General features: G+C 42.7%; 1 protein-coding gene across 3 annotated transcripts in view; it reads right to left on the bottom strand.

Moving 5' to 3' along the window:
* The window catches only part of LOC140726191 (lactosylceramide alpha-2,3-sialyltransferase-like), a 102,517-nt gene that overhangs the window by 44,648 nt on the left and 44,460 nt on the right, over positions 1-13,409 (bottom strand). For all 3 annotated transcript variants that reach the window (XM_073042222.1, XM_073042221.1, XM_073042220.1), the window contains one exon: positions 598-784. In XM_073042222.1, the coding sequence (XP_072898323.1) occupies positions 598-784 (187 nt within the window). The remainder of the gene's footprint in view (positions 1-597; positions 785-13,409) is intronic.

Raw genomic sequence — 13,409 nt, 5'->3', positions numbered from 1 at the left:
AGCTGCAGAGATAAGTGAAGCCTGTCTGGGAGCCCAGTGGCTGCAGAGCAACTGCTGCTCCCAAACCTGGCAGTGTGGGACCCAATACTCCTGCACCTCCCACCCGACTGCAGTAGTAAGAGAAGGAGGGCCTTGTAGCACATGACCTCAAACCCAAACAAGCATCATCTACGTCCCCTCCTAAGCCCTTGACATCGTTCTATAATGGAGTGACTAAAACTGAATACAATACTACAGATGCGGGTTAACGAGAGTTTTATAAAACTGCAATACAACTTCCTGACTTGTGAACCCAGTTCCTTTGAGGCACAGGTTGATAGTGATAAAGAAGGCAGAAGAAAATCTTGCCTTTTTTTTTTAGGCATTTAGGACTAATAAAGGCAGCAGAACATAGGCCTTCCTTATCACCTTGTCAACCTGTGCAGCCACTTTCAGGGAGCATTGAACCTAGAACTCCAAAGGTCTTGCCAGCACAGTTTCTTACAAAACACCGCCATGTCAGCCTTCAGCCAAAAATAAGTCCCAGCTACCACTACCCACGACATAAAAGAAAAAGCACGCAAGTTTGAAATATTGACATTTTATTGATTCACTTACCACTTGTTCTTTTTTGATCATAGCTTTCAGCCAGCTGAAATCTACTCCCTTATACATTACAGCAACAAACAGCATATACGGATCATACTCCAAAGGAGATTTTGGTGCTCCCTCTGGGTAGCTCATTCGGATAGTTGTCTTATTACCAACATCATGGGCAAATCCTTGGATTGGTGCATTGTTCAGCCTATAGGAAAGAATATTAACTTATTATTAAATAAGCCTATAAAAATAACTTGTATATCAAGTTAAATTCATCTTTGAGGCTCTAACTCTAGTTTCATGGTGAAAATCACATGAGGATAGCATTTTTTTCCCCAAACATTTCAGTTTTAATAGCTTTTTGGAGACAGATCTAATCTAAGAATTACACATGATCAAGAACTAATCAATTCCATCAGTTGTTAAAGTGTCCCAAATATAACTTGACATTTGAACATTCTTATTTGTATCACATACATTCAAGTCAAAAACATTTCAAACGCATGAACATCACTGAGATAAACATCTTGCCCAATAATGGAAGGAAATCCTAAAATCCCCATTAATGCTCGGATAACGACAGCTATCTTTGCTACTTTTTGAGTCCACCACCATCAGTATACCAAAAGGGCAGAGATGACTATTAATAAAAAAAAATCTCAACAGTGGTTGCAAGAACAGGTCAGAGATAAAGTTTCCCTGCAGAGGAAGACTCACTTCCTGACACCCTAAGACTTTCCACCATCTAGGAAACAAGCCAGGAATGTGATGAAGTATTCTCCATGTGCCTCAATGTAGAGCTCTCAAGAATGTCAACATCATCCAAAATAATGCAGCCCATGGGCTTGGCACCTCCTCCTCCTCCTACAACCTTCATTTCTACCGCCACTTATACACAGCTGCAGTAAACATGGTCTACAAAATGTGCCACAGTTGCTCACCTTGTCTACCGACGGCATCTTGCAAACTCAATCTCTATCATCAAGGACCAGGACAGCAGGCATGAATGCATTTTCACCTGCATGTGGTTTCCTCATACCACCTTTTCTTGAAAATATATAGCCAGTCCTTGACAAATCTAAATGCAAGAACTCCCTGCCCCACATCAGTTTAGGACTATCTTTATCAAGACTGCAAATGCAAGGCAACTCACCGTTTCAACTTCAACATTCTCCACTGAAAGGCACACTAATGTCAAAGGTAGTTAGAGTCTCTCCACTGTTAATAGCCATTTTGTATTAATTCACACTTCTCAGCCTACCTTTGTAGATTATCAAGATCTTGCTGCTGGTTAGCTTGGCCTGTCTTATTTCTTTTCAAGTTAGTAACATAGAAAATAGGTGCAGGAGTAGGCCATTCAGCCCTTCGAGCCTGCACCACCATTCAGTATGATCATGGCTGATCATCCAACTCAGAACCCTGTACCTGCTTTCTCTCCATACCCCCTGATCCCTTTAGCCACAAGAACCATATCTAACTCCCTCTTAAATATAGCCAATGAACCAGCCTCAACTGTTTCCTGTGGCAGAGAATTCCACCGATTCACCACTCTGTGTGAAGAAGTTTTTCCTCATCTCGGTCCTAAAAGGCTTCCACTTTATCCTTAAGCTGTGACCCCTCGTTCTGGACTTCCCCAACATCGGAAACAATCTTCCTGCATCTAGCCTGTCCAATCCCTTTAGAATTTTATACGTTTCAATAAGATTCCCCCCTCAATCTTCTAAATTCCAGTGAGTATAAGCCTAGTCGATCCAGTCTTTCTTCATATGAAAGTCCTGCCATCCCAGGAATCAATCTGGTGAACCTTCTTTGTACTCCCTCTATGGCAAGAATGTCTTTCCTCAGATTAGGGGACCAAAACTGCACACAATACTCTAGGTGCGGTCTTACCAAGGCCTTGTACAACTGCAGTAGAACCTCCCTGCTCTTGTACTCAAATCCTTTTGCTATGAATGCCAACATACCATTTGCCTTTTTCACCGCCTGCTGTACCTGCATGCCCACCTTCAATGACCGGTGTACAATGACACCCATGTCTCTTTGCACCTCCTCTTTTCCTAATTGGCCACCGTTCAGATAATAAGCTGTTTTCCTGTTCTTGCAACCAAAGTGGATAACCTCACATTTATCCACATTAAATTGCATCTGCCATGAATTTGCCCACTCACCTAACCTATCCAAGTCACCCTGCATCCTCTTAGCATCCTCCTCACAGCTAACACCGCCGCCCAGCTTCGTGTCATCTGCAAACTTGGAGATGCTGCATTTAATTCCCTCGTCTAAATCATTAACATATATTGTAAACTGGGGTCCCAGCACTGAGCCTTGCGATACCCCACTAGTCACTGCCTGCCATTCTGAAAAGGTCCCGTTTACTCCCACTCTTTGCTTCCTGTCTGCCTAACCAATTCTCTATCCACATCAATACCATACCCCCAATACCATGTGCTTTAAGTTTGCACACTAATCTCCTATGTGGGACCTTGTCAAAAGCCTTTTGAAAATCTAAATATACCACATCCACTGGCTCTCCCCTTAAGATTCGTCAGACATGATTTTCTTTTCACAAACCTATGCTGACTTTGTCCGATGATTTCACCTCTTTCCAAATGTGCTGTTATCACATCTTTGATAACCGACTCTAGCATTTTCCCCACCACTGATGTCAGACTAACTGGTCTATAATTCCCCGGTTTTTCTCTCCCTCCTTTTTTAAAAAGTGAGGTTACATTAGCTACCCTCCAATCCTCAGGAACTAATCCAGAATCTAAGGAGTTTTGAAAAATTATCACTAATGCATCCACTATTTCTTGGGCTACTTCCTTAAGCACTCTGGGATGCAGACCTTCTGGCCCTGGGGATTTATCTGCCTTTAATCCCTTCAATTTACCTAACACCACTTCCCTACTAACATGTATTTCCCTCAATTCCTCCATCTCACTAGACCCTCGGTCCCCTACTATTTCCAGAAGATTATTTATGTCCTCCTTAGTGAAGACAGAACCAAAGTAGTTATTCAATTGGTCTGCCATGTCCTTGTTCCCTATGATCAATTCAACTGTTTCTGACTGTAAGGGACTTACATTTGTCTTGACCAATCTTTTTCTTTTCACATATCTATAAAAGCTTTTACAGTCAGTTTTTATGTTCCCTGTCAGCTTTCTCTCATAATCTTTTTTCCCTTTCCTAATTAAGCCCTTTGCCCTCCTCTGCTGGTCTCTGAATTTCTCCCAGTCCTCAGGTGTGCCGCTTTTTCTTTTGCTAATTTGGATGTTTCTTCTTTGGACTTGATACTATCCCTAATATCCCTCGTCAGTCATGGGTGCACTACCTTCCCTGGTTTATTCTTTTGCCATACTGGGATGAACAATTGTTGTAGTTCATCCATGCGATCTTTAAATGCTTGCCATTGCATATCCACCGTCAACCCTTTAAGTATCATTTGCCAGTCTATCTTAGCTAATTCACATCTCATACCTTCAAAGTTACCCTTCTTTAAGTTCAGAACCTTTGTTTCTGAATTAACTATGTCACTATCCATCTTAATGAAGAATTCCATCATATTATGGTCACTCTTACCCAAGGGGCCTCACACGACAAGATTGCTAACTAACCCTTCCTCATTGCTCAATACCCAATCTAGAATGGCCTGCTCTCTAGTTGGTTCCTCGACATGTTGGTTCAGAAAACCATCCCGCATACTTTCCAAGAAATCCTCTTCCTCAGCACCCTTACCAATTTGGTTCACCCAATCTATCTGTAGATTGAAGTCACCTATTATAACTACTGTTCCTTTATTGCACGCATTTCTAATTTCTTGTTTCATGCCATCCCCAAACCTCACTACTACTGTTAGGTGGCCTGTACACAACTCCCACCAGCGTTTTCTGCCCCTTAGTGTTATGCAGCTCTACCCATATCAATTCCACATCCTCCAGGCTAATGTCCTTCCTTTCTATTGCGTTAATCTCCTCTCTAACCAGCAACGCTACCCCACCTCCTTTTCTTTCCTGTCTATCCCTCCTGAATATTGAATATCCCTGGATGTTGAGCTCCCATCCTTGGTCACCCTGGAGCCATGTCTCTGTGATCCCAACTATATCATATTCATTAATAACTATCTGCACATTCAATTCATCCACCTTGTTACGAATGCTCCTCGCATTGACATACAAAGCCTTCAGACTTGTTTTTACAACACTCTTAGCCCTTATACAATTATGTTGAAAAGTGGCCCTTTTTGCTTTTTGCCCTGGATTTGCCTGCCTGCCACTTTTACTTTTCACCTTACTACTTTTTGCTTCTACCCTCATTATACACCCCTGTCTCTCTGCACTTGTTCCCATCCCCCTGCCACATTAGTTTAAACCCTCCTGAACAGCAGTAGCAAACACTTCCCCTAGGACATTGGTTCCAGTCCAGCCCAGGTGCAGACCGTCCTGTTTATACCGGTCCCACCTCCCCCAGAACTGGTTCCAATGCCCCAGAAATTTGAATCCATCCCCCTTGCACCAAGCCACGTATTCATCTGAAATATCCTCCTATTTCTACTCTGACTAGCACGTGGCACTGGTAGTAATCCAGAGATTATTACCTTTGTGGTCCTACTTTTTAGTTTATCTCCTAACTCCCTAAATTCACCTTGTAGGACCTCATGCCGTTTTTTACCTATATCGTTGGTACCTATGTGCACCACGACCACTGGCTGTTCACCCTCCCATTCCAGAATGTCCTGCAGCCGATCAGAGACATCCTTGACCCTTGCACCAGGGAGGCAACATACCATCTTGGAGTCTCGTTTGTGGCAGCAGAAACGCCTATCTATTCCCCTTACAATCGAATCCCCTATCACTATAGCTCTCCCACTCCTTTTCCTTCCCTCCTGTGCCGCAGAGCCACCCATGGTTCAGTGAACTCGGCTGCTGCTGCCCTCCCCTGATGAGACATCTCCCCCAGCAGTATCCAAAACAGTGTATCTGTTTGGGAGGGAGATGATCTCAGGGGACTCCTGCACTACCTGCCTACTGCTACGCTGTCTAGTGGCCACCCCTTCCCCTTTCTGCCTGTGTAGCCTTTACCTGCGGTGTGGCCAACTCACTGAACGTGCTATTCACGACTTTCTCAGCATCACGGATACTCCAGTATGAATCCAAACGCAGCTCCAGACATGATAGGTGTGGAATTAAACTTCAATAGCAAGATCCCTGTTCTAACCTTACAATGGAAGGAAAGCTAAAAGTAACTGATGATTTGTCAACCTTGGTTTCTGTCCTCATAAGTTTACAACCGCATTTGGTGTACTTAATCTCTAATAATCATATTGTGCTGTTGTGTAAGGTGTAATTCCAAACACTGGATTGTTTTCCCTTGATGCCCTAGGGTCTTAAATGCTTCTACTCTGCCATATTTAGTCAAGTTGTGCTTTGACAGTATCTCCCTTTAGGAATTCAGAATCAGGTTTAATATCACCAGCATATGTTGCAAAATTTGTTAACTTAGCAGCAGCAGTAAAATGCAATACATGATAAATAAATAAAAGTACATACGCATATGTAATGCTCTGGTTAAGATTTTTATGCTATGCTCTAGGTATTTCATTTTAGCTGTTTGGTAAAAGCATGGTGCTCTGCTTTTAGGATGTTTTGATTCCGGCTGAAAGATAAGGGGCTATGATGTTCAATTTTAGCTGACACAACATTCCTATCAGGACGGCAGAGTTGGGAGGAGGTTTGAGAGGGCAGGGCAAAAAGAGACTTGTGACAGACTGTGTGGTTCACATGATTTTTTTGGGAAGGGAAGATGAGTCAGAATGCCATGGGAAGAAGCGGTCCTATCACATAAGTGCTTTGTGTAGATAAACGGCTCCAAAGAGGAAGGGCCAATACTCCCGAGAAAGAGCCCGATGATTGGAGATGGATTTTGATCCAAGTTTGAAATGTGTGCTTTCGCACAGCTCATGGATCCAGCATTTGAGTCAAAAGGACAACTTCAAAATGAGCTCCAACTTTTTGTGCACATTTGGACCAGGTCCTTTGATTTTTTTTTTCTTTTCTTTTCCTACTAACTAGTCCATAAAGCTGAAATTTGTAAATATACTTTCTTTAAAATTTTATGCAGTGTATGATGTGTTATTTCGTGCCGACCAGCAGTTGTGTAAGAGCAGCATTAGCTCAAATAGAGGTTCTTTACATTGGAAAGTCACGATGTTCCTGTTTGGCTGAAGCCTAATCATATTAACCCTTGACATATATTGTTTATAAAAGGTAGCCTTCTCACTATGGAGTCCCATAGCTGTTAGCAGAACCAGCTAATGGACTAGGTTTGTATAAGGGAACAGTGAGGGGGCTGAACATATTTAATTGTTAAATTAAAAATAGTGCAAAAAAATACAGGGAGACAGTGAGGTTATGTTCATGGGTTCAATGTCCACTTAGAAATCAGATGGCAAAGGGGAAAAAAGACATCCTGAATCACTGACTGTGAGCCTTTTGGCTTCTGTACCTCCTTCCTGATGGCAACAATGAGAAGAGGGCATTCCTGGGTGAAGAGAGAACTCATTAGTTGACATTTGGACTGTGCTTTGCTTTAAATTGATGTCCTTGGTAAAACCAACAGCACCAGTGAGCAAGAGCCTCTTGCTAGCAACATTGACAACATCTGCCAACACTTTGCTGAAGAATTTTGTTTAAAAACAGCAAATGCTGGAAATCTGAAAATACCAGAAGCACCCAGCAGTTTAAGCATTAATTATGGAAACAGGGTTATCATTTCAGATCAGTGTTCCCAGCACTGTTTTCAGAGCACACTTGATGTCTGGGCCCTTGTCAGTTGAATAGTAATTATCCTGTTAGATTTGTTCTGGTCTTTGTAGACAGGGCATGTCTAGGCAATCCACTACATTGCTGGTATTTGCCTCTGTGTGTATACTACATTGGAACATCTTCCCCCAAGTCACGACCAGCTTGGAAGGCAAAAAGTTCATTCTACAATCAGGATATTGTCAAGTCCTAGAGACTGCCAAATCCAGTACTCTCACTCATTTCTTGACAGCACTAAGAATCAAATCAACATTATTTTTCCACAATTTTTCCACTGTTATTGATTCTTTAAAGCCTTTCACTGTCACATTACCCGTGATTCTCAAATCATCAAACCATTGTTTATTTCATCTTCTACAATGAAGTCAGATGCATGATTTTTAAGGCAATGCGCAAAACGCTAGAGGAACTCAAGGCCAGACAGCACCTACGGAAATGAACAAACAGTTACCGGGTAATGTTTCAGGCCAAGACTATTCCCCTGGACTGATTCCTTAAATGCCTCAGAGTTTTTCAATTTCCCTCTCAACTACAGAACCCTGCTTTTATTTTCTTTTTTATAGAGTGACATCACATATTGCAATTTTTCTATTTTTTGCTAGCTTGATCTCAGATTTATAATTAGGAAGTATAAAATGAATTTGGCATCTTTGCTCTTTAAATTCTGAATGTTCAGAATTCCCATGTCTTCTCAAGTATAGATGACTTCTTTTTATGTTATTTTATCATTAACCTAATGTCATACTATTTGCTTGACAATCTTATCTTAATAGACTTTTATGCACTGGAAGAAATGCTTCAACTAATAACAACATTCAACTTTAAATATGCATCCATTGTTTTTCTACTGTCAAATGTTTAATTATTATTTTCTACCTTCCTTAACATCATCTCTTGTATTACCTGGTTTCTAAATGAGCTGTATTATGCCTGAACTCGACAAAAAAATTCAGCTTCTCCAGAGGATTCCTTTCCCTGACATTACCAATTCAACTGCCTCATTTTGCAGGCAATTTAAACAGCCCATTCTCCAGTTTCCTAGAAGCTTGTCCCAATTCATTCTCTTCAGCTTCCTTCAAACCAATGGTGGCAATTTTCTTAATGTTATGTTATTCAACTATTATTTCATTAAACTCAGTTTCTTCCTTCCATTCTCAGCTTGTATCTCAAACTGCTACTTTGCTCTAGAGCAGGGCTCCCAATCTTTTGGCCATGGATTCTTGCCATTAGCCAAGGGGTCCTTGGACCCCACTTTGGGAACCCCTGACATTATAGCAATAACCTTTTCCTATGTGGATAAGAACTATCAACACTTTTTTTTAAAATGAAAAAAAAAGGAACAATCTACAATCCTGGCTATCCACTTTGTTAGGGCATTGAGCTTTTGTGGAGTTTTTATTCTAGTGGAATAATTCCCATTTTCCACAGTTCTTCATGAACTTTCAATCCTTCTCCATATATTCAGATACCATAAGATGTAGATGTAGAATCAGGCCATTTTGGCCCATCAACGTCTGCTCCACCATTCCATCACGGCTGATTTACTATCTTTCTCAACCCCATTATTCTGCCTTTTCTCCGTAAACTTTAATGCCCTGACTAATCAAGAACCTAACAAACTCCACTTTAAATATCCTAAATGAATCTGTCTCCACAGCCATCCATGGCAAAGCATTCATCACCCTCACTAAAGAAATTCCTTTTCTGTCGAAATGGGTCTCTCTCTGTTCTGAGGATGTGCCCTGCAGTACACGACTCACCCACTCGAGGAAGCATACTCTCCACATCCACTCTATCAAAGCCTTTCAATATTTGACAGGTTTCAATGGGATTCCACCCCACTCCCCCTAAGTTCTTCTAAACTCCAGTGAGTACACACCCAAAGCCATCAGATGCTCCTTGTATGTTAACCCTTTCATTCCCAGAACCTCCTCTGAACCCTCTGCAATGCCAGTACGTCTTAGATAAGGAGCCCAAATCTGCTCACAATACTTCAAATGTGGTCTGATCAATGCCTTATACAGTCTCAGCATTACCTCCCTTGCTCTTATATTCTAGTCTTCTCAAAAGGAATGCCAACATTGCATTTGCCTTCCTTCCCACTGACTCAACCTGCAAGCTGACCTGGAGGGAATCCTGCACAAGGACTCCCAAGACCCTTTCCACTTCTGGATTTATTTTGAATTGCCTCCTCGTTTAGAAAATAGTCTATGACTTTATTTCTTCTACCAATGAGCATGACCATGCACTTCCTTGAACTATATTACATCTGCCACTCCCTTGCCCATTCTCCCAATGACTCCTTGCTTTCTCAACCCATCTGAAAACTTGGCCGCAATCGCATCAATTCCATCGTCCAAATCATTGACATACAATGTAAAAAAGCAGTCCCAATAACTACTCTAGGAACGCCACTAGTTACTGACAGCCAAACGGAAAAGGCCCCCTTTATTCCCACTCATTGCCTCCTGCCAGTCAACTAGTCTTCCAGCCATGCCAGTATCATCCCGTAATATCAGGACCTCTTATCATAAGCAGCCTCATGTGTAGCATCTTATCAAAAGCCTTCTGAAAATCCAGGTACACAACATCCACCAATTCTCCTTTGTCTATCCAACCTGTTATTTTCTCAAAGAATTCCAACAGATTTGTCAGCTCTGCATCTCAGCCTAAGAGATTCAAATATTCAATTGCGATCCATTGCAGTATCATTCATTTAGGAGCGTTTTCAAGAATAGCATCGAAGACAAGAGGAATAATTATGGTGACTGTCTCTATTTTCTTGAGCAGTTTGCTGGACGTTACCCTCAAGAGCTTGTCAGAAGTTACCAGCGGGCCAGCCCAGAGCAAAGATATCAAAGCCCAAGCTTTACTATTGGAATACTTTGGTGGTGATGAGCACAAAATTGCTATGACCTATATGGAAAAGGCTCTTTCTTGGCCACATATCAAATCAGAAGACTGGAAAACTCTTCACTCTTTTTCTTAGAGGCTGGTGCAATGCCATGGAAGACATGCAGGATGTGTGCGAGTTGGACATGTCTGCTAATATGACGATTGTCATGAGTAAATTGCCTGACAAATTTTGGGGAAAATGGAGATCAGTGTTCTATAAACTGCAAGAAAAAAAAAGGGGCACAGCTGTAAGGTTACCTACACTGACATCGTTGATCTTATTGAAAGGCAAGTAAAGATCGCCACACACTCAAGTGTTTGGGGGGAAAAAAATCAATGCCCCATCAATGACAGTAAGTAAAGGTGTGAACAAAATTGAATCACAAATTCATCCTCAAGCTGAAGGAAGCAGCATTGCCATTGCTGTGGAAAGTGAAGCTAAAACTGAGCCCGGAACTAATAAAAAGGCTGCAGATTTGAAACAAGCCATGACCAAAGCAAACACAGATGCAAATACTGCCCTGGTATCTAATGGTCTTATGGGACTCGTGATCATGATTGTAAGCTTCCCGTAATTCCAGTTCAGGTGAAGCTTAAGAAGAGCAACAAGACAGTGGTTAGTTATGCTTTACAGCACTGTTCTGCATTGTGAGCCACATGAACAAGCTCAACATGACAGGATAAGGAACATGCATTCCCTCATGCACGATGGGTCATGAGGAAGTTTCTTTTCCCAGATTGGAAGTGGCTGGCTTAGATAGCATGAACTACTGTGAACTGCCTAGCATCTATACACAGGAACATATGCCTGTCCACAAAGGGAACATTCCTTGTCAGAGAGATCTTCGGAAATGGTCTAATCTGAAGCGTATTCATTTGCCAGAAATTGAGCTGTTGATAGGGGTGAATATATCCAAGGCCTTGGAGCCATTGCAGGTGATTCACAGTGTTAATGATGGACAGTATGCAATGAGAACAGTGCTGGGCTGGACTGTCAATAGTCCATTGAATGGAGACAGTGGTGGTGGAGGAGACTAGGCTCAGCCAGAGCTAACAGTTAATGGGACTTCAGTTTTGCACTTGAATGAGCTTTTGGCAACAATTCAAAAACATTTTCATGAATGCAGTCAAAAAGGCATTTGTGTAAATATAGAAACATAGACAACTTGCAGCACAATACAGGCCCTTTGGCCCAAAATTGTACCAAAAATGTCCCTATCTTAGAAATTACTAGCCTTACCCAGAGCCTTCTATTTTTCTAAGCTCCATGTACGCCATCCAAGTCTCGATAATGGCCACCAAATCATAGCTCCAAGTACTGATCCACGCTCTAAACTCATACGCTTTGTTCACAATACTCCTTGCATTAAAACAGACGCATCTCAAATTGTCCATCTGAGAGCGTCCCTTATCCATCACCTACCTATCCTCCCTCACACACTGTCTCTAAGCTTTCTCTATTTGTGAGCCAACTGCCCCTTCCCCAAGTCTCTTCAGTTTGGTTCCCACCCCCAACAATTCTTGTTTAAACTCTCCCCAGTAGCCTTAGCAAATCTCCCCATCAGGATATTGATCCTCCTGGGATTCAAGTGCAACCCGTCCTTTTTGTACAGGTCACACCTGCCCCAAAAGAGGTCCCAATGATCCAGCGATCTGAATCCCTACCGCCTGCTCCAATCCCTCAGCCACGCATTTTTCCTCCACCTCATCCTATTCTCACTGTCGCCTGGCACAGGCAGTAATCCCGAGATTACTACTTTTACGGTCCTGCTTCTCAACTTCCTTCCTAACTCCCTGGAGTCATTTTTCAGGACCTCTTCCATTTTCTTACCTATGTCATTGGTACCAATATGTACCACGACCTCTGGCTGTTCTCCCTCCCACTGTAGGATATCTTGGACGCGACCTGAAACATCCCGGACCCTGGCACCTGGGAGGCAAACTACCATCTGAGTTTCTTTCCTGCGTCCACAGAATCACCTGTCTGACACCCTAACTATAGAGTCCCCTATCACTACTGCCTTCCTCTTCCTTTCCCTACCCTTCTGAGCCACAGGGCTGGACTCTGCCAGAGGCACGGCCACTGTTGCTTCCCCCAGGTAGGCCGTCTCCCCCAACAGTACTCAAACAGGAGTACTTATTGTCAAGGGGTACAGCCACAGGGGTACTCTCTAGTACCTGACTCTTCCCTTCCCTCTCCTGAATGTTACCCACTTGTCTGTCTCCCGTGGCCCTGGTGTGACCACCTGCCTATAACTCCTCTCTATCACCTCCTTGCTCTCCCTAACCAGACGAAGGTCATCGAGCTGCATCTCCAGTTCCCAAACGCAGTCCCTTAGAAGCTGCAGCTTGACACACCAGGTGCAGATATGGTCACACAGGACGCCGAGCACAGAACACCGGCCTCACACACATACTACTTCCTTTCCGCAATTAACACAGGTAGACCTACCTCGCCTCGTTACCGCTTAAGCCCATTGAACCAAAGCCCTCTCACTCTGCTACCTATCACTCCGCAACCTGCTGGATACGGTGGTCTTCTTTTTAAACTTTTCCCGCTCTACTGGCTGACGTCACGCGCCTGCGCAGTCTTGCCTCTCTTTTACCCCGAGTAGTAAAACTGCCTTCACTCCAGAAATCCTTAGCCATTCACCTGCAGCCTTCTTGCTCTGAATGTTGAGATGTTGAGATTTCATGTCTCCTGTGTCCTGGTAGCATGCAATTGTAATTATTCTAGTATATCAATTTGGGGCTGGAATGCAGGAGCCATGCATCTGTTCTCTATCTGCATTGTATTCTGTCTCAGGTGTTTATTATGGTAGCTGGTCACGAATGGAGACATGGTAAAAGCAAAGAGAATAAGTTTCATCGTCGTGCTTTGTTTAATGTAGTTTATAATAGCCAAGGACAAACAAATTTCGAATCCTTTGCTGATCGCTCGATAACGCTTAGCTTACACTTGAGTGCACTCGAGTTTCATCACTTCAAGATTGCATGCCTGCTAATTAAAGATTGAATACATATCCTCAGCTTTTGGAGCAACCACTGTTGTATTGAGGGTGAGTCATGTAAGTACAACAAATTCATGGGTCACTGGCAACACACAGGAGCAAGATA

Source organism: Hemitrygon akajei, chromosome 4, assembly GCF_048418815.1.
Source record: "Hemitrygon akajei chromosome 4, sHemAka1.3, whole genome shotgun sequence".
Lineage (NCBI taxonomy): Eukaryota > Metazoa > Chordata > Chondrichthyes > Myliobatiformes > Dasyatidae > Hemitrygon > Hemitrygon akajei.
Note: the sequence above shows the minus strand (reverse complement) of the source record. Positions and strands in the feature narration are given on the sequence as shown.